This window comes from Neoarius graeffei, chromosome 4 (genome assembly GCF_027579695.1).
Source record: "Neoarius graeffei isolate fNeoGra1 chromosome 4, fNeoGra1.pri, whole genome shotgun sequence".
In the NCBI taxonomy this organism is placed as follows: domain Eukaryota; kingdom Metazoa; phylum Chordata; class Actinopteri; order Siluriformes; family Ariidae; genus Neoarius; species Neoarius graeffei.
This window is the reverse complement of record NC_083572.1, coordinates 109,672,004-109,694,963: the sequence shown is the minus strand read 5'-3', so window position 1 is coordinate 109,694,963 and position 22,960 is coordinate 109,672,004. Positions and strand designations below refer to the sequence as shown.

The 22,960-nt window shown below is 39.9% G+C and overlaps 1 protein-coding gene across 1 annotated transcript in view; it reads right to left on the bottom strand.

Annotated features, from left to right (window-relative positions):
• slc9a7 (solute carrier family 9 member 7) overlaps positions 1-22,960 on the bottom strand; it is a 142,196-nt gene that overhangs the window by 24,936 nt on the left and 94,300 nt on the right. Inside the window, 1 exon segment of the mRNA XM_060920160.1 lies at positions 6,178-6,241. Coding sequence (XP_060776143.1) covers positions 6,178-6,241 — 64 coding nt within the window.

Below are 22,960 nucleotides of genomic sequence, written 5' to 3'. Positions count from 1 at the left end.
TAAAAGACATTTCATTTCGACAAATTTACTTCTTCAAATTTCAAGATCATTCCACCTCACTCACTTTGGATGGTTTGGAGACAAAGTGAGAGTGAGACGGCTTGGACACATACAGAGGAGAGATCTGGGGTATACTGGGAGAAAAATGCTGGAGATGGAATTGCCAGATAGAAGGAAAAGACGGAGAGCAAAGATGAGATTTATGGATGGGGTGAAGGAGGACACGAGGATGTGGTGTTGGTGGGACAGAAAGAGATACAAAGGACAGGAGGAGATGGAGAGACATTATCCGCTGTGGCGACCCCAAACAGGAACAGCCGAAAGAAGAAGAATTAAAGAAATTTATTTCAGCGTCAATTCAATATATCCAAGTTCCAGAGAATCTAAAGTCTGCATACTCCAAGTTGACCGTCTCTAAACAGTCTGGAAGATTCCAGAAGATGATGCATTTACTTTTAAAGATTCTGAGTGGCCAACTGTCACTATCAGGAGTTATTATTAGCTCATCCGGCCGACAGGTGATGAGTTTATGCCATCAAGTGTTGTCCGTCGGTCCGTTGTCGTCCACATTTCACAAAAATTGCTTTTTCCCCCTCTCAATTCTTCATGGCAGGAAGGCCAGTCTGCCTGGGGTGCATATAGCTTCTACCCAGATTTGCATAATTGCAATTAATAATGAAGATATGGAGTAATTAATCAATCCCTAATGAGCAGTTTCCACACAAATCTCTTCTTCTCCCTCAATTCTTCACAAATATTGATTCTTTCTGGCATGAAGGTACCTAGGGTGCACATAATTCCTACCCAGATTTGCTTCATTACAATTATTAATGAAGTTATGGACTAATTAAGCTTTAATTCAACAGCAGTTCAACAAAAATCGCTTGTTGTCTGTCAATTCCTCGCCATTTTGGATTCTTTCTGGTAAATAGGTCGGTATTCCTAGGGTGGATACAGCCTGCAACATTTACTGCACAACGTGGCCCACTTTAGACCGTTTCTTCTGGACTAGACGGGGCCTGAGTGAGCTACACCGTCATTGACGGACTCATTTAAGAGTGCACATGCGACTGTTTTTAAAGGCCAGTGCTTACCCCCACCCTTGTTACCATGAGAAAATCCAAGCAATTCAGTCAAGACCTGTTGATGTTCACACATCCATTTCCCAAAATAACTGAAGGTACTACAAGCATCTGTACAAACATATGTGAATATAAAAATATGGAACCACACAGATGCTGTACCATTCAGGAAAGAGGCACAAATTAACCCCCATGAAAGAAGGAATGTTGGTTGGAAAGGTTCAATCGAACCCCAACACTACAACAAAAGAACTGGTGAAGGAAGGAGTTGAAGGTACCAAAGTGTACACATCCACCATCAAGAGTCAAGTTGGTCAAATGACTGACGTCCTTTGATTGCATGAACGCAAGATGATGAACAAGCCAGAGGCATCAGCAGCGAAGAAAAACTCCCTGAAGAACCATGAAGAGCACTTGAAATGGAACCCATCCTCTTCTGGGTGACACCAGGTACTCTTTCAGAAAATAAAAGTATTTTGTTGTACCTTTAGCGGTACAGTGGCTCGTCACTGGGGCAGTTCCCTCTAAGGTAGTTATTTATACTATTTATACACGGCTAGGGAACAGATATGTACCATTTTGGCCCTAAAAAAGGTACACATAGTTACTTGAGGTCCAATAATCAGCCCGAAGGGGTACATTAGTGTTGAGTGTACCTTGGGGGACAGAAATGGACTCCTACTGTACCCCTATTTCTGACCATACTTTTGTTGATGGTAGCCATGGCATAAAGGTTAGAGAAGCAGCCTTGGGCCCAAAGGGTCACTGGTTAGATACTCGCAGGAAAATCCATAGCACAAGTGCCCTTGAGCAAGGTACTGATCCCTCAACTGCTCCCCAGGCACTGGGTGTGTGTGTTGTACATCGCTCTGGATAACAGCGTCTGCTAAAAGCCTGTAAATGTACTGTAATGTAATACTGAGGGTTTGTACAGGATGTTCAGTGTGAGCAGGTTGTGAATAAGAGCCCTGGGACGAGCGACAGGTGAGTGTTTATGATTACAGAAGCAGCTTTTAGGTACAAATCTACAGAATGAGGTGAAATTAAAAGCTAAACTGAAAGTACAAGTGTAAATCTTTAGAATATCCATGTGGAACCTACAGCCTACCGCAGAATCATGTCGGCTTCTTTCTCATATAAACATTATAGTTAACATGTTAATACAATATCAAACAATCAATCTTGGGTGCATGTAAAAAAAAAAAAAAAAAACGTAATCAAAGTAACGCACGGACGCGTGTGCATATGAAATCCCAGAACAGCTTCAGTAATAGTCACTAATTTTATCTGCAAAATATTCTATAACTTAACTCTTGACTTTCTTGAAATGACAGAACATGTTGCATAAATATTATTTAAAATAAAATGCGCTCTTTTCTATAGGAAGAACAATGTATTAGGGATGGCGAAAACTAAAAAAAAATCTTGACTGACCACCGAGCCTCATTAGCCGGTTAAAGTCGGTTAACCTATGAGTTTAAACAGGGATGCACACGGCACGCCTTTTGGCGGATGCCACCTTTTTCACGGCTGAATCGTGCAGATCCGATTTTTTTTTTTTAGGGGGGGCGTTGGAGTGTCTGAATAATTTCATCAGAGTAAATTCTGTATTAAAATTACTAAATAAGCAAATGCCGTTACAGTCCATGAACATAGGAAGTATGAGAAGAAAACAGTAAATCAAAGCTGCACACATTACATTTAGTAATTTTAATACAGAATTTACTCTGATGAAATTATTCAGACACTCCAACACCCCCCCCTTAAAAAAAAAAAATCGGATCTGCACAATTCAGCCGTGGAAAAGTCGGCATCTGCGCCTTTAGTTTGTGTGGAGAGATATGATCTGCAATAACATGCATTGTTGGCTACAGACCGAAACATACTTTCAGAATGCACTGGCCAAGGCAGGACTAAACTCGATGTGCCTTCTAATAATAATAATAATAATTAAAAAAAAAAAAAATAGTAATTTGTAAGCTAAAAAGCCTGTGTCTACACTTTTTTCTTTCACCGAGTGGCAGCTGTGTTCAACTGGGGTGGGACATGACTGAATGGGTGTTTCTGATTTGTCAGCTGTCGTCCTTACACCGCATGGCACGCCCCAAGTGTTTACAACACAGAATACCAGGTTCTCCGCTCCAAAATCGGCAGCTTCAAAACGATTGATTTTTTTTTTTAACAGACAACCAAAAAAAATTAACCGGTTGACGTTGATTCGGTCAACCACCAGTCAAACGGTCATCGGTTAACATCCCTACAATGTATTATGCTAAATTATTCAGTACTCAGGATTCTATAGTTAAAAACTAAGTGTTAAATCATTTTGCTCAAACTATTGGTTATGTATAATTAAAAATGTTCTAGATAAACTAAATTGTCCAATGTACTTAAACTTCCAAGTTATTATAATTTTCACACCATTTCTTAAAGTCGTCAATACAAATCGCTACAAGTTTTAATATTTTTATCTACGTCTCATCTCATCTCATCATTATTATATATTTGGCATTAATTTATGTTATGCACAGCTTTCGTGTAAATAAGGGTCAGCTTTGAAATTGTGCCCTAAAGTTGTTTTTCTTTTAGTATAGGTAATCGTATGGGGCCGAGTAAAATTAAGGATTAATTTCACGAGTGATTTCGAAGTTTTGAAAATTTGAAAACTTTGAAATCATGAGTGAAATTGATCCTTAATATTACAAGGAACCATATGATTACTTGTTTATAATATAATCGGGCCAAATTCATACTTCGGAAGCCATTCAAGTTCACAACATTTGTCATTCACGTTTTCTGAACCAATCAGGGCGCGAGACTATCTTGCACGTTTGAATCGGTTTCTAAAGCGTTCCTTGTTTTCGCAAATCTCTCGCTTTCACCTCAAGGACTTTACGTGATTCTTGAAAAGTAACATCTTTCAGGATATTTCTCTCGTCTCAGATGCCGATCCAATGCTGCCTGCGTTACTTTAAGAGAGTCTGGTTCGTAGTTTCCCCCATTTTCTTTCCTCACTTCTGCATAAAACTGCGATAGCACCTTGTTTAACTCACAGCATTCATACGCCACAAGAGAGTCGTTTGTCTTTCTGCGGCCCATTTCTTAAAACAAGGAAAGCCAAAAATTCGTCCTTTTTTGGTATTTTCATTTTCGCTTGCAGCTTTCAACTGGTTTATCATTTCCTCGTCAAATATAGCGAAACGCAGCATTGCTGAGTCAGCAGAGTCGGCCATTTTATTGACAAAATTTGCTAATTTTTGTAACCATAACCAAGCAACGAACTAGCCAATAGCATTTCAGAAATACGGCCCTCCTTGATTGACCAATCAGAATTGAGTAATTTGGCCCTATGTATTATAATTATTATTATTCTACATGGGCTGTTTCCCAATCATGGTAGTCTTTTTGACTAATACCAACTAACTCCTGTAACTCAGTCCAGTATATTTATATACGGTACACGTTCACTGGAGTTTCTTCTACCTTATTATATAGACACACACCTCCAGCCCGACCTACAGCACTGACGTCTCTTATAAGGTCTTAAAAATATACCCGAGTCAAATGCAGCTCAGTTTTGACCTTGTGCTCATTTCATTTAATTCTACTTTAATCACACTTAGATTTTACTGGTTAAATTCAGAATTGCTTACATTTTTTTTTTAGCACTAACTCTGGTTTACTTTGGGATGTATACAGTACTTTCAACCACAATAGAAAGATATTTAAGTGGAAGTTACATTTTTTTGGAAACTAACCGTCTCTGAGAGGATCCTTTATCCGTCAAAAATATCCTGTCCGGAAATCGCTCACCATGTGATGAGGTTGTAAATGATTTTTAAAGAACATGTATTTGTCCTTTTGGAGCAGAAAATTGTATTCTGTTGTTACACAGTTAAAACAGGACTTGAAACAGACAACGCATTTGATTTGCAGCGGAGCTTCACGTGGTTGAAATGGAAGTCTGATTAAAAAGCGTCCTCTCTGGAAAACCGCAGGGATCGTCCACACTTCAGTTATTATTACAGTCACCACCGTGTACACACGTCTCTGTACAGGACTTAAATTTGTACTTAACCTACGTCACGTCCATTTCTACAGTTTTTCCACTTTGTATCTCTCACTCTTGTGGACTATAAAGAAGGTGATCAGTTTGAGAAACGCACTAAACGCCTCTTCTCACCACAAGTACAGTGCCATGCCCAGCATCGGAAAAGGAGTCAAAAGGGAGCTTTCGGCTGCAGAGAAACAAACAAACAAAATATTATATTATATATAAAAAAAAAATCTGAGGTTTGATTTTTGGACGATTGTGAACCTTAAAAGTTTCCGCTGACTGTCAAACAGCCGTGTTGACAGACTAACACTGATGACGGTAAAAATAAACATCGAAGCTAAGTTTATGCAAAAAAAAACCCACACACCAATACATCAAATTGAGGACTTGTTTCACAGCCACACTGATTAGTAATTTTCTCCACATCCAAAATATTTGTTTCATTAAATCCCTTCCGACCTGAGAGATGAGACATCACAACAAATAAAACTATGAACTAGCGCTACTTTTCCACCTTACAGTTCATGTTCATTCATTTCTTTAAATGACGTTTTAAAGAGAATTAAATATCATGAATAGGGAAAGTGTGAAATGTGATACAGTCAGGAAGCTATGATTGTTTTTAATTGTGTATAAATTTCCATGCTTCGACTCAAATCCAATTTTTAAGACCTGAGAAATATTTGTGCAATGGCAGATGAGAGATGCAGAGTCTTTGCTTCTGCAACACCGTTCAAGTGTAATAGGAAATAAATAGCAGCTGTATAGTTTCTTATAAAGCGTGGTCAGAGTTTTCCGTTCTTACCGCAAACCTATACTTAAGTTTACGCAATCCTCTTCGTACACGTCATATACGAAATATAAAAAGCAGCCACGCTTTTTTGCAACACAAGGTGCTTGTGGTTAGACTGAAGGGTGTTCATTGTTACAGCAAACTCTGTTTATCTGATCTTTAAGAAGTGAAACGCCTTAACAGCCCATTACTTCAACAAGTTTTCAGTTAAAAACTCTCATCGAGATCTTTCGGACTGCACTTACCCCCTGAAGGACCTGGAAGCTGTCTCCACACGGCTGCAGATCCTGATCAGGGTCCACACCAACTCTGAAAGAAATCAAGGCTAGAAATAAGTCTTACAAAAATATACCTTCCACACACATTTATTTAATACATTTCATATACTGTTGGTGTAGGAATATATACACATGCTGGCCACTTTATTAGGAACACCCATACAAATCAAGAGCTTCAGTTAAATGTTCAAACATCAGGATGGGGGAAAAATTGAGATCTCAAAGTGAAGCGTGACTTTCTTTCACTGTGGCATGGGTGTTGGTTTGAGTATTTCAGAAACTGCTGATCTCCTGGGGTTCTCACACACAGCAATGGTCTCTAGAGTTTACACAGAATGGTGCGAAAAACAAAAAACAAACATCGAGTGAGTGAGCGAGCGAGCAACAGTTCTGTGGGCGGAAACAAACGCCTTGTTGATCAAAGAGGTCAGAGGAAAATTGGCAAATTGGAAGGATATAGAGATCTTGCAGTCACGTGACCGGAAAGTACACAACCGCCATCTTGTCGGTCAAAAACACCGCTGAATACTGCTGCACTCGTGTACAGAATGGATCGATTTCAACCGACGGACTACACGGCTCATTTTTCTAATGAACAGATAACTAGATATATGTCTAAAATAAACGATCTACAGATTTGTGACGCTTATGGCTTACCGGACGGAGTTTTCACGACCGGATTTTGAACTGCCAGCGGAATACCCGGACGTGTATAATTACCTCATTAACTTTCCCTCGCTGTTCAGTGGTGAAGCACTGCGTGCTTATAAATCTCTGGACAGTTATCTTTACAGAAATTCAGGACTTGTCAGCGACTCAGATGTGGCATCTTGTAAACAAGAATCCTCATTGGATGGGTAAGTCACTTAAGTATCGAGTATAGCACTGACCAGCCGATTATAGAATAGAATAAGGTAATTCCAGTTGTAATTCCAAATCGTCCGTCTTGTTTACATGGATCTGGCGTTGGAGAGGTAGAGGCTTGGCAGTGGAGATTTGAGTAACTGTTTTCTGAGCTTAGTCAAAAGGCCGGCTCTGCAGCCTCGATTTTGTTTCTGCTCCCGGTGCCGCCTCCTTCGCTTTGCTTCCGATAACAATCCACGGAGACCCCGCTGGTCTCGCTATCTCGTCCGGAATTTTTTTTTTTTTCTCGTCCGGAATGTTGTGCATGCGATGGAAATCGCTACAAACCGTCATTTTCTGCTGGAAACCAATGTCCAGTAAGTCCATACGGTTGTAGTGGATATTGAAGTCCGGTACAGACGAACACCACGCAAAAATACACACAAAAAACATAAAAAACGTGCACAGGTAGGGAGAGCTTGTAGCCGCAGCCGTTGTAGTAGAATTGTATATAGTAGGGTTTTCCAGAAGAAAAGGTAGAAGTAAAAGCAGAAGTAGAACCAGAAGTAGAAGGCGGAATATGGCGTTTGACCGACAAGATGGCGTCTGTCACAATCTGGATCGGCTGTGACGTCACATGCAAGTGCTCCATAGTAACTCATCGACAGTAATCACTCTTGACAACCATGGTGAGCAGAAAAGCACCTCCACTTTAAGACCACATTAAGTCAGAGCATTTTTTAAACATAGTTGTGGCCAGATTTGGTCTCCTAGTCAATGCCAAACCAGCTTCACTGGGAGACCAAGTTTTAAACCAAGTTATGTTAGATTGATGCTGAAAGGTAAAACTGAAATGGGATTATGGGAGATGCTTGAATTGCTGGTCCAAATTCATAAGACTGTTTTCTTTGGATTGGAATGTTTAAGAAATATTGAAGTTGGGTTGTCAAGACTGTTCCAATTTCCAAATTATAGACTAAATATACAGTTATTTTATACTGTGTTTCACATTGAGCAATAAAATTGAAGATTTTCTTATTTCTTTTCACTGTTTCTTAAAATACATAATATTATGAAAGTTGATAAAACAATAACTTAAACTCAGTGTAATTTTAGTATTTTACCATACTTATGATGAAGTTATGGTAACTTGGCACTGCATTAACTATGTTGATATTATGCTGGCTGAAACAAGGATTCGTAATAATAATAATAATAAATAATAATAAGTTAAATTTATATAGCGCCTTTCAAGAAATCCAAGGACGCTTTACAATTACAGACAAGGAAAAAAAAATAATAATAAAAAATAAAAAGTCCACCAAGTACCACCAAAAGGCGCACGAAAACGAGTCCCACATCTCCAGCACCGCCGCCGTGATGCCGCCAGCAACATCGCTTGAACACCAATAACGCGGCAATTTGCATCACAGAATATGCCGCAGCGGTGCAGCCGCATGGACTCTGGGGCCTGTGATTGTATTGCCCAGACCAGTTGGTCTCCTAGTGGAAAATCCTTAAAAAAATGCTCTGCATTAGGTTCCACTCCTGAACATGTTCCTATTAAAGTGGCCGGTGAGTGTATATTTAATGGCGCGTTCAAAAGGCAAACACATGATACAACGTACAAGTCCTGAGTTGCTACACAGCTGCTAAGCAACCAAGGAATACAGGAAGTAACGTCTAAAGCTAATAATTTAAAACGGAAAGTGTCTCTTTTACACGATGTAAAGGTCGAATGACAGTAGAAACAAGACAAATTCGTCAAGAATGTCAACATTTACCTCAGAAATGCTGGTAAATTATGGAAAAAACCCTAATAAAATGACACGATAATCTAAATTAGCATCAACCGCTAATGATACTTCAGTGGGTGCCGCCATATTGCGAACAAAACGCTGCATTACATCTTACAGATCTCCGAGCACTCTGAAGATTTCTTCTTAAAGTCATGGACCTCTCAGGAATCATTTTGTAAATACAGTGACGCATAATGCCATTGTGGGGGGAAAATAATTTACTTTTTCAGTCTCACGGGCAGCTCTCCAGATCATGAAGCGCTTCAAATGAAATATTTAACGTGCCTAAGGATAATCCTGGACTAGTGGCGGCTATCTAGCTAGCTTGTGTGTCGAGCAAGCTAGCTCCAAATCCTAAGAGATTATTTAAAAAGTTATGTGGTTAATTTTAAAAACACTTCATACATACACACAACGCAAACAAAACACAGGAAATGTGTGACATTTTTGTATTTTGAATACACTGCAATATATTTGATTTTCAAGTGCTTATGCTTGTGGGAACACTGTTGCTAGGCAGGCCAGGTAATATGGACATGAAGCGATGAATGAAGCTAACGGTTTTGCTTGCATGATTGTACTTAAGTATGTATATGGACAATAGAAAGGCACAGCAACAGCGGAAATGACACAGAACATTCCGAAATGTCAACATTTCACTCAGATCTGTTGGTAAAATGACTAAAAAAGTTATTTTGCACTCCTAAAATTGCAAAAATTACACTTAGCATGACTTGTGAAATAACAATGCTGAATAAAATAAGCCATGATGCGTCCAATTGATTAGTATGAAAAATAGGTTTCTTATTTTGGTATCAAATATTGGTACTGTTCATGACAAGTACCAAAAAACATGTACTGGGTGTGGAAAAAAAAAAAAAGTACCAGGCTGCCTAGCTAGTGAGCCTTGATATTCAAACACAGTGGTTTATCAGCCCTGACACTCGTGATGCATTTCAGTTTGACCTAACCAAGAATCCGAGACACACATTCCTGACTTCCTGCCAATATCCCAAGCCATGTGCTCTCTATCTGCGCGCACACACACGGTGTGTATTATAAATTCCAGTTCTCATTTGGACGTGTGTGTATATTAACAGCAATTAGACAAGCTGAAACATTTCACCAGCGTCTGGATGTGCAGATAACACAATACCACTAAGAGTACATGGTTATTGAGTTATCTTCTCTCACACACATGCTGTGCAACTGCAAAGACAAATTAGTTCTCCTTAGGAAGTGTCTGAATATTAAAGATAATGAAACTAGTCCACTCGAGTCACATAAACGCTCATGTGGGTTCTTCCGACATTCTCTAATGCCACCGGAATGCCACAGCGGTTTATCAGATGACTCGCACAACTTTTCAAAAACCGTGAGAAAAGAAAAAGCAAAATTGAACTGTGACTGCAAATCAACTCTCAGGCACTTGGTTCAGTGGTGAAATACAACCTGAACATCATGGACCTTTAAACCTGTAATTAACGTCATACAGGAAGTGGATGAACTTGCACCCAAGGACACACTGATCCTTCTCACACATGCCATCATCAATGATTAATCTATTGTCAGCCACCTTTTCACTTATTCTCTTCAAATCGCTCAGTCACCCACTGGCACGCTCACTCCGTCACCTACTTATTCATTCATTTATTAATAATAAAATAATACCAAGTTACATTTATACAGCGCCTTTCTCAAACTCCATCGGTCAGAGAAAACACCATCAAAAAAAAAAAAAAGTGGAGAGTTTATGCATTGGTGGAGAAATGTTCATGAAACAAAAGGTTTTGAGATGAGATTTGAAGAAAAGAAGAGAAGAGCAGTCATGGAAGAGTTGAAGAAGGGAATTCCAGAGCTTGGGGGCCGTGGTGTTGAAGGACCTGCCACCCAGGGTAGAGAGTCTAGTGCGAGGAACAGCAAGGAGATTATAGCTCGAGGATCTGAGAGAGAGTGGGATGGAGTACAAGGGGTCAGAATATCACAGATGTAAGGAGCAAGATTATGGAGAACTTTGAAGGCGAGCAGGAAGATTTTATATTTAATTCTGGACAGAACAGGTAGCCAGTGAAGCTGAGAAAGAATGGGGGTGAGATGAGCAGATGGTTTGCTATGGATGAGAAGTCTCACTGCAGAGTTCTGAATGTATTGTAATCTTTGAAGGGATTTAGTAAGGAGACCAATGAGAAGGGAGCTACAGTAATCTAGGCGGGACATAATGAAGGAGTGGACCAACATTTGAGCATCACTAGTGGAAAGAAAGGGGCGAAGGCGGGCGATGTTCCGGAGGTGGAAGAAAGCAGTCTTGGTGAGGGATTTAATGGGGGGATCAAAGTTGAGCGAGGGGTCAAGCAACATTCCAAGGTTTCGAACAGGTGAAGATTTAACAAGTGCACCATCTATGGTCAGACTGAAACTGGAGGATCTGGAAAATGAAGATTTGGAGCCAATAAGCATGATTTCTATTTTATCTGTGTTAAGTTTTAGAAAATTATTCTGCATCCACAATTTAGGTCTGAGAGAGAGAGAGAGAGAGAGAGAGAGAGAGAGAGAGAGAGAGAGAGGATGTAGTGAGATATAACTGATGTCATCAGCATAGTAATGGAAGTCAAGACCATGGTTATGAATAATTTGGCCAAGGGCTCATTCAATCACATACTCATTCATTCATCTACTGACTCATTCATTCATCTACTGACTCATTCATCTTTTGGCTCATTTATTCATCTACTGACTCATTCAGTCACCTACTCATTCATTCATCTACTGACTCATTCAGTCACCTACTCATTCATCTTTTGGCTCATTCATTCATCTACTAGACCATTCAGACACCTACTCATTCATCCATCTATCCATCAGCTCATGCATTCCCCTACTCATTCATTCATCTACTGGCTCATTCAGTCACCTCCTCATTCATTCACCTACTGGCTCATTCAGTCATTTACTTGCTCATTCATCTATTGGCTCAATCACCTACTCACTCATTCCTCTATTGGTTCATTCTGTCACCTACTCATTCGTTGATCTATTGGCTCGGTCACCTACTCATTCATTCATATACTGGCTCATTTTGTAACCTACTCATTCATCTATTGATTAATTAATTAATTAATTCATTGATCTACTGGCTCATTCTGTCACCTACTCATTCAGTCATCTATTGGCTCATGCATTCACCTACTCATCCATTGGCTCAGTCACCCACCTATTCACTCAGTCATCTATTCCTTCATTCAGTCACCTACACATTCCACCAGTCAACTACTCATTCACTCATTCACCTATTCATTCAGCCAGTTACTCTCATTCAGTCCCCAACACATTCACTCAGTCATCTATCTGCTCATTCTGTCACCTAATCTCATTCATTCATTCACTCGCTTGCTCACTGAGGCAGTCACTTGCTTGTCCATTCAGTCCCCAACCCATTCATCCAGTCATCTACTCTTACTCATTCATTCATTCGTCAATATACTTAGTTACTTACACATTGTCATCTACTCATTCACTGTCAACTACTCCCTCATTCAGTCCTCTACTTACACTTCCATTCATTCATTCACTTACTGATTTTACTTCACTCACTTGTTTACTCAGTCACTCATTAATTTACTCACTAACAATCTTTCACGTATTCATTTAAACACTCATTCACTCCGTCACTATTATACACTTGGCACTCAATCACTCAGTCACTTTCTATTGACTATTAAACCACTAACACTTACCCACTCATTCAATTCCACATATTCATTTAATAACCTCCTTTATTCACTCAAATTTCATTATTCACTCACTCATTTGCATATTTACATCATACATTAAGCACTCACCAACTTGCATACTTCATGTAATCACTGCAATCATTCACTTAATCTGACAACTCATCGCTTATTCAAGTGCTCGTTTATCACTTGTTCTCTTATTCACTCTTGCACTCCTTCACACTCACTCAGTTGCTCGTTAATTCATTCACTCACTTAGCCATCGATTATGACTCATTCACAATCATTTACTTATTCACGCACTCTTTCACTCAGCTGCCCATTAATTCAGTCACTTATGCACTCATTTACACACTCACTCCTTCACTCAGTCACTCAAATCATTCGTATGTCAATTACTCACTCCTTTAAAATCGCCCAATAAGCTACATATTCTCTACACACTCATTTCGTCATTCACTCACTCACTCACTCCTTCATTTAAATCACACACCTCATTCACTGAACTCAGGATTCTCTTTTCACTTTAAATTTAGTATTGTGTGAATGTAATTTTTAAATTAAATTCAGGCGTATAATGTACGGCGTGAAATAAAAAAAAAAAAAAGTTTTCTATGAATGTGAAGTCTCTCTCTCTCAGTCTTTTACATCCTGTCGGATGGTCTGTTCAGCGCCTATGGTCACGACCGTGGGCGACTAGCCCAGCTCGACTCTTACAGAGCTTGCCGCAGGTTTCACAGATTAATTCCATTGTTTGGCAAGATTCATGTCTCTTACGTCTTCTGTCAGACTCCTTTGTCACCAGATCATTTTCGAGTCTTTTGGCGCCTTGGTGGAGCTTGTGCCGCCAAGAAATATGATCTTGGTCGAGGTTCTACCAATCAGCTCCGATGTTGAATAATTTCAGGTCGCACTTGCAAACGTCGACGAAGCGAAGCTTTGGACGCCGCCTGTCGGGACACGTGGCCCAACCAACGCAGCCTATGTCGTTTCAGGATTGGATACAGGCTTGTGGTGCCACATCTTTTGTGGATCTCCAAGTTTGGAACTTTATCCATCCATGTAATCCCACAGATCTTTCTGAGGCATCTAAGGTGGAAGCTGTCAAGTTTCCTATCAATGTGAGCATGAGAAGCCCATGTCTCACTACCGTAGAGCAAAGCGGACAATACGCAAGTTTGGTATATGCGCACTTTAGTATGGATTGTAAGATACTTTGTAAGATAATGTGAAATAATACAATGACAGTGTAAAGACCCTAATGAGTTCCTCAGCTGTCTCGGTCTACAGGTACCTGATGAGAACGTGTGAGAACCGTGGATGAGCCGAAGCGCTTTCTGGTTAAACCATCACACTGAGCGCGGCGTGGTCTCTTGGCTCACGCTGCACATAACCATTAAAGCAGAAAATCAGGATGACGAGCTTTCTGGTGACTCAGTGGTGTGGTGGGCCGAGCCTTTAACAAGCTGATGTTATTTTTGCCACGTCTGGGGGAGTAACGGTGAAGACTGGAATAGGGAAAGCGCCTACAGCCAAGCAGCAGTGATGGTCCAAACAAAACAAACCCCTCAGCTCCTGGACTTCACACTGTGATCTTAATGATCAAGAGCTTATCATGAAGCCAACTTCATTCCTCCTCTTCATCTCTCTCTCTCACACACACACACACACACACACACACACACCATTTCATGCTTTTAATACTGCAAAAAATAAATTTAAAAAACTATACTGGGATTGAGGCAGTTTTACCTTGATGGAAAGGTGCATGAGGTAAGATTTAAGTGACTTTATGCAGTTTATATGTAGAACTCAACAGTTTACACTGAGAACTTTTTAGAATTGGACACACTTTATACATGAAACTTCTCAGTTTAGATACAAAACTTGACTTGCGCACTTTTTGCTGTTTTTGGTAACACGGCAACCTGTGTTTGCCTTTTAACTTAGGGGCAATTCCATGTAAATGTCAACCTCACCATGCAAAAATAAAGCAACATGTAATACATCAAAACCACTCCCAGAGATATCACCTAGGCCTGCATTTTACAGATGTGAACAAGCTGAACCAATCTGTAACCAACCTAATATGTCACTGTCAGTCTTTCTTTCTTATAATGTAAAACCCAAGCTAAAATCAACTTTGATCATGTACAATTCTATATTATTGCCACAAGCCACAGAAATGTATGCTAAAATCCACAAAACAGCAAAACAATAGCCATCCGAAATATTATTTAAGAACTTTGATAGTTTTAGCTGATATTTAGAGAGTTTTTCAAAGGGTTATGGTGGTTAAATTGCTGATTTTCTAAACATATGCCATGTCTATTTCAGACGCGTCACATCCATAACGGAATTTCGTCACATCCATAACGCTGACTTTTCCTTCTGAAACTCTGCATGAAATACAAAATATTTTAAACAAAGATTTTTTAATATTCACCTTGGACCCCTCTATCAAACGGATATCTCCATTTCGACATTAGGTTTACGATTTCACAGAGTTTGATAAAAATGTACAGTCACCCAAGAAAAGTGATACTTTTTCTGTCACATCCATAACGCATCTTTTATTGGCATTTTCTGGCATGCCCTAGATGTACTATGGGAATTGTTCTTGTTCTATCACTTCTCCAGTATGGTACAGCCTTAAAATATGCAACACCTGTTTAAATACTGGGAGACAATAAAACATGCACTGGGTCATTTGTTGCCATTTTGAGTTCAAGTGTCACGTCCATAACGCTGGAATTGCCCTTAGAGAGAGAGGGCGAAAATGACCGGCTGGTGAGGGAACTACCATTTACTGCTGCTATAACACAAAGTTACACTTGGTTTTAGATGTTCCACAACATTAAATGGAACTATAAATGGATTAAAAAAAAAAAAAAAAACCATCTGATGTTCTGTAATGAACAAAAATCTAAATGGTACAAGAGAAATGAAAAACATGTCGACATGCTGTTCTAGGACACCGTTCAACTTCAGGGTGGGAACAGCAACTCTGCTTCATCACTGATTATTTTCCAAGAACTGAACAGCACAGTGAGTTTCATTCTATATACACCATTTTAGACCGAATAAAAATGACTCGTGGTTTGAACATATAATAAATAAAAGACAGAAGACAGGAGTAAATCAGGAGAAAGTTCAAAAACAAACAGGCAGCAGAGGGCAAGGACAAAGAAAAGGAGATGTGGGGGAAAGAAACGAGAGGAAAAGGAAAGAGTGAGAGGAGTTTAGAGCATAACGGGAAAAGCATGGTGTTTGTACAGGAAGCAGGCCGACGGGCTGGGCGTGTGGGGAATTACCAGGTCCCGAAGGGTCAGACGAGCTGAGGGGGGAAACAAAGGCGGTCAGAGGCTGGAGAAAGGGCAGGATGGAGGGGGATGGAAATATGGAGAGCTGAGGAAAAAATAAACTGAGGAGAAAGTAGAAGGTTAAGAAGCCACACCCAAGTGCTCGGAGTGGAGGAATGCTGGAGGAGGCTCTGAAATTTAAACAGTGAATAACGTGTGCACACGATAAACGTGAGGAAATATAAATTTCACGTGTGGTGTGCGCGCACGTGCGCGCTGAGAAAGCCTACAATTTTCTCTGTCACTAATTTGACTCGTGTCGTTTTGTGGGTGGTGTTTATGCAGGACACTGCTGTTTATCCTGCATTAAACTCTGTGTGGGTGAAGAATCTCCCTGACACCAGCTTGTGAAATTCTGAGAATAATGAGGAGGGACACACACACACACACACACACACAAGCCAAATGTGCTGCTCACAGATGTGTTACACACACACAGAGAGAAAGTTTAATACTTCAATGACCGGATGAAAGAAGTCGCTTTAAAATCCCAAGAACCAGGTCCAACACACTCCATTTTATTAAAATAAATACGCAGGTGATTATAGAAAAATCGCACGCACTGATTGGTCGAGAAATTCAGACTATTTCTTGATAATCACCTCGAGCGACTCGGCAAAATGGCGTCCAATCACTTCGTCATTCTTCCTAAGTGAGGAAGGATTACAAATGAGGACAGAAAATGCTGTTCCTAAAAGCACTAAAGATGCTCTGAAGTTTGGTCGAAACCTATTCAAAGCTAAGGTGGGAGTGTGATTTATTTTACGCGACTCAGCGTAGATAAGTGACATGTCTGGGCCGCACCATTATTACATTTACATGCTGCTTTTGAAGTTAAATTTTTTTTTTTTTAAACTTTGAAATAAATCACCTGTGTATTTATACTAAAACAATTATCCGCTTCAGTGATGACCTCGACGACTTCATCTCCATTATTATTTAAATAATATTTGCTATCTTTTTTTCGTGGTCTATCAGATATATTCCATTCAGTGAGCATGATACTGAAGGAGTCGAAGACGAGTAGCTGAATGGAATATATCTGACGGACCACAAAAAAAAAGCCATTATTATTAGTATTATTATACATTCCTTTCGATGTTCAATGCATCTTTCTCTTTCAAAATTCTCTCAAGATCTTTTGTATTTAACAAAGCAAACCTGGTGGTCATGCTTGTTTACAAATTATCTCAGTCACTCGCTCGCTAGTGATGAAATTTTACATCTCCAAGGTGTGATTTCATGTTGTCTTGACAACCATGCAATATCAAACCATATTCAACGCTCATTCTCAATATTCTACAAACAATATATACAAAACAGAATTGCACGCTCATTTCCATCGGGTAGAGTGACGTAATACATGTAGGATAAGCGATTTGCTAACAACATCGCATGCTATCAAACCAAATGAATGAAACCTGCTAGAATGAAATAGAACCCATGTTTTTATTCCATCAAAAAAAAAAAGTGTCCTATATGGATAATCATAATAAATATTTCACTTTGCCTTTGGTGAACAATTGTTAAACAAATTGTTTTTCCAGGTCATATTTTATTTAGCCATGTTATTTTATTTCTCGCATCTTCTTTGGAACCAGGTCAAAAGCAGTTTAATTTTTTCCTCATCTTTTATTTGTCTGTTCTAGTTACCTTTGCCTAGTTGATTTACATATTTACATATCTTTTATCCATTCATATTTCCATTTATTTTTATTTTTTGCTTTCCTTGTGTATATGAACATGTTTTTTACGATTTGACTTCAAGTGTGTCAGGTGATCTCTGATCATAGTCAGGCAAGATTTTTTTCCTGACCACATTTCTTCCACGAAGTCGTCGATGGTTCGTCGCCATCCTCCCAGGTTTTAATAATGCGTTGGACATTTCTTCACCCAATTCCAGTCATTTCAGTAAATCTCCTTAGATGCTTTCTTTGCTTGATGCAGGCCAATAATTTGACCATCTGAAACACAGGAACATCTTTTCCACGACCATGAGATTCATCTTCTGACATGGTTGTTTCAGAAATGAGAATCTACTCACTGCATCAATTAGAGTTAAAAGAACTGCTGCAGCTAAAACAATAATTATCCAAATCAGTCTCTCTTAAGTATTTGCTTATTTAAATACAAAGGGTGACTTTTGTAATATATGACATTATACCATGTTATATTACAGTATATTTCATTATGCTATGTTTCTTTACATTACACTATGTTATGGCTCTCTTTGATGAGCTATTTTTCTATTAAATCAATCTCAAGCATAAGATGATGAATCCTGGTCCGTCCCTCCTGCTGGGAGATTTACTCACAGACCAAGTGGAACCTCCACCCAAAACTCCTTCGCTGAATTTCAGCCCATTCAGCACTTACACACTGTTTAACTACCACATCAAGTGCCAACATTCCAGCAGCTGGTCAACACCCTGGCAGCTCACAGTGAGCATTCATTCCTGCAAGTGATATTTTTAAATGCGGTCGCAAAATGTTTAAAGTCAACGTCGCGTTAGGAAAATAGGGATTTGTACGTTCTGTGGAAAGAAAAAGAAAAGCAGGTCTACAGCTTATTTTATACTAAAATGTGAGACATTGTTGTGCATCGCGTCTCAAAGCATGAACTACTGAGCAGTTTTCGTGGTGACAGTGAGTCAATAAAGGGTGCCAATACTTTAATATTGAGTATAAGAATTCACTAACAAAATTGTGCACAGCGGTAATTAGACTGCAAACGTACTTCAGGATTTAAGTGCTATTCAAAATTTACACACAGCACTTTACACTCCCTATTCCCGAACCCTGATTAGCATCATGTGGTTTCAGACGCAAAACATAACAAAAGTGCAATCAGATTTATAGGACATGCTGGATCAAGTTCTGCTTTATAAGCTGATGAATAATGAGTGTCAAAGCCGTTTTTTGGAATTAAACCAGAGGCAACAATGCATGGGCAAAGACTCCGATTAGATTTATTTTAATACGTAGTGGATGTTCATTATGTCTAACTATTACAAATATTTTAAGTTCGTTTCTTAGACAAGGATATTTTTTAAGCTTGTTACCTCGTTAACAGTTTCGGCGAGAATCTCCCGCCTTCTTCAGAAACAGTCACCAGATGTCGAGTGGTGACGTGCCTTATCAGCTGATGTTGCATTACGGAGGCGTGAACGTCCCGCCCAATTTGACAGGTAGTTCACACCTCCTGCTGTCAGGTCGCTCCTCCAGGACGGCGCTCCAGGTGTGCGACAGTGCATACGCTCCCTCGTCCCGGTTCATCGTCCTCTGCGCCCGCTTACGTATCTCCACTGCCTCTAAAATCCAACACTGGAATCTATTTTCTTCAGCGCGAATACAAGAACAAGAACCTCCGACCATACAAGAACCTCCGACAGCTGCTAGTTCACCCCAAAGACAAAATACAACTGGACAATAAATGCAACGTCATCTATGAAATCCCTTGCCGTTCATGTAATAAAGTCTATATTGGTGAAACGGGCAGATGCTTCCATACTCGAAGGAAAGAACACCAAATAGAGTGTGAAAAAGAAACAACAAGAAGACTCAAAAGATCCGAAAAAGAAAAAGCAAACCAAGAAAACCTAAAATCAGCCATTTCAGACCACTGCAAACGGCAAAATCATATAATGAATTGGGAAGAGGCCAGAGTCATTCGCGCTGAAGAAAATAGATACCAGCGTTGGATTTTAGAGGCAGTGGAGATACGTAAGCGGGCGCAGAGGACGATGAACCGGGATGAGGGAGCGTACGCGCTGTCGCACACCTGGAGCGCCGTCCTGGAGGAGCGACCTGACAGCAGGAGGCGTGGACTACCTGTCAAATTGGGCGGGACGTTCACGCCTCCGTAACGCAACATCAGCTGATAAGGCACGTCACCACTCGACATCTGGTGACTGTTTCTGAAGAAGGCGGGAGATTCTCGCCGAAACTGTTAACGAGGTAACAAGCTTAAAAAATATCCTTGTCTAAGAAACGAACTTAAAATATTTGATTTATTTTAACGCTTAATCATCTCATTTGGTCACATACAGTACCACCATCATATCACAGTTTATTTTTAATTTTCTCAGTTATTTCGTGCTTTTTTTGGTACATCATACTACATTTGGTAGCAAAACACATCATTCTCATCTTCAGTTCATATTTTCCCTCTCTGATTTTTTCAGGTTTAAAAGTCAGTGCTTGTTTTTAAAGTCGGTGAACTTCACACTTACAGATGGAGGAAATGAGCGACAACCTTGGAGGCGGGGACTACACACAACTGATTTGCATATTCTAAATAGAGAGGGCAGAAAGTTGACCATTTTGACAACGTACATCTAGTCAGCAGGAAAACACTGGGAGTGATTTCATCGGAGTAAAATATCAGGAATTATCATACATATAGGCCACTTTTTCAAGGGAATGAATGAATGAATAAATAAATAAATAAATAAAACGTGGAGTTCTATTCCCTTCTAGCAGGTTTATTGATCCCATGCAATATTATCATATCGCTTATCCTCCATGTATTACGCAACTCTCCCCAATGTAGAATGAGCATGCAATATTGCACAGTGTCAAGACAACACGAGGTCACACGCGAAGACCCAATGACAAATTTTCTGTTGCACATGGGCACAATCATTTCTTTGTTGGCTGAGAGAGAGAGAAAAGACGGGGTGAATTCACTGCTCGGTTTAAGCACTAAATAAATAAACTGAAACTAAAAGACATGCCGAACACCCAAAAGGCTACCAAAACTTCATTATATATTCTTCACACATATTTACAAGAGAAAAACATACCAACAGACATGGAAAAACTGGAAGAGAGACGTCAGAGATTTACAGTAAAACGTCTGTGCTAGTGAGTGACTGTTTGTTCACAAACATGGCCGCGAGGTTTGCTTCATTAAAAGCCGAAGACTTAAAGAGAAAGATGCGCTGAACACCCGAAAGGCTACCAAAACTTCACTGGATATTTTTCAGGCTTTTAATTTTCTGCATTAAGTACAGTGGGGCAAAAAAAGTATTTAGTCAGTCACCAGTTGTGCAAGTTCTCCCACTTAAAAAGATGAGAGAGGCCTGTAATTTTCATCATAGGTATACCTCAACTATGAGAGACAAAATGAGAAAAAAAAATCCAGAAAATCACATTGTCTGATTTTTAAAGAATTTATTTGCAAATTATGGTGGAAAATAAGTATTTGGTCAATAACAAAAGTTCATTTCAATACTTTGTTACATACCCTTTGTTGGCAATGACAGAGGTCAAACGTTTTCTGTAAGTCTTCACAAGGTTTTCACACACTGTTGCTGGTATTTTGGCCCATTCCTCCATGCAGATCTCCTCTAGAGCAGTGATGTTTTGGGGCTGTCGCTGGGCAACATGGACTTTCAACTCCCTCCAAAGATTTTCTATGGGGTTGAGATCTGGAGACTGGCTAGGCCACTCCAGGACCTTGAAATGCTTCTTACGAAGCCACTCCTTCATTGCCCGGGCGGTGTGTTTGGGATCATTGTCATGCTGAAAGACCCAGCCACGTTTCATCTTCAATGCCCTTGCTGATGGAAGGAGGTTTTCACTCAAAATCTCACGATACATGACCCCATTCATTCTTTCCTTTACACGGATCAGTCGTCCTGGTCCCTTTGCAGAAAAACAGCCCCAAAGCATGATGTTTCCACCCCCATGCTTCACAGTAGGTATGGTGTTCTTTGGATGCAACTCAGCATTCTTTCTCCTCCAAACACGACAAGTTGAGTTTTTACCAAAAAGTTCTATTTTGGTTTCATCGGACCATATGACATTCTCCCAATCCTCTTCTGGATTATCCAAATGCTCTCTAGCAAACTTCAGATGGGCCCGGACATGTACTGGCTTAAGCAGGGGGACACGTCTGGCACTGCAGGATTTGAGTCCCTGGCGGCGTAGTGTGTTACTGATGGTAGCCTTTGTTATTTTGGTCCCAGCTCTCTGCAGGTCATTCACTAGGTCCCCCCGTGTGGTTCTGGGATTTTTGCTCACCGTTCTTGTGATCATTTTGACCCCACGGGGTGAGCTCTTGCGTGGAGCCCCAGATCGAGGGAGATTATCAGCGGTCTTGTATGTCTTCCATTTTCTAATAATTGCTCCCACAGTTGATTTCTTCACACCAAGCTGCTTACCTATTGCAGATTCAGTCTTCCCAGCCTGGTGCAGGTCTACAATTTTGTTTCTGGTGTCCTTTGACAGCTCTTTGGTCTTGGCCATAGTGGAGTTTGGAGTGTGACTGTTTGAGGTTGTGGACAGGTGTCTTTTATACTGATAACGAGTTCAAACAGGTGCCATTAATACAGGTAACGAGTGGAGGACAGAGGAGCCTCTTAAAGAAGTTGTTACAGGTCTGTGAGAGCCAGAAATCTTGCTTGTTTGTAGGTGACCAAATACTTATTTTACCGAGGAATTTACCAATTAATTCATTAAAAATCCTACAATGTGATTTCCTGGATTCTTTCCCCCCATTCTGTCTCTCATAGTTGAAGTGTACCTATGATGAAAATTACAGGCCTCTCTCATCTTAAGTGGGAGAACTTGCACAATTGGTGGCTGACTAAATACTTTTTTGCCCCACTGTATATGGAAAAACTGGAAAAGGGACACGTCGGAGACATAAAATTTCTGCACTCACGAGTGACTGTGTAAGTTTGTAAACAAAAATGGCCGCCAGGTTTGCTTAGTTAAATATGGAAGATCAAGAGAATTTTGAAAGAGAAAGACATGTTGAACACCTGAAAGGAATGTCTTAATAATAATAATAATAATAATAATAAGGCTGGCTTTTTTTTTCGTGGTCCAATCAGATCTATTCCATTCAGCTACTCGTCTTCGACTCATTCAGTATCCTGCTAGCTGAATGGAATATATCTGATATACCACTCACTCAACACCAGCCAATATTATTTAAACATGTCGCTCTAATCCGTGATGTATTTCGTATGAAAAATGCGAGTTTTTCAACACGAGAAGATAAACT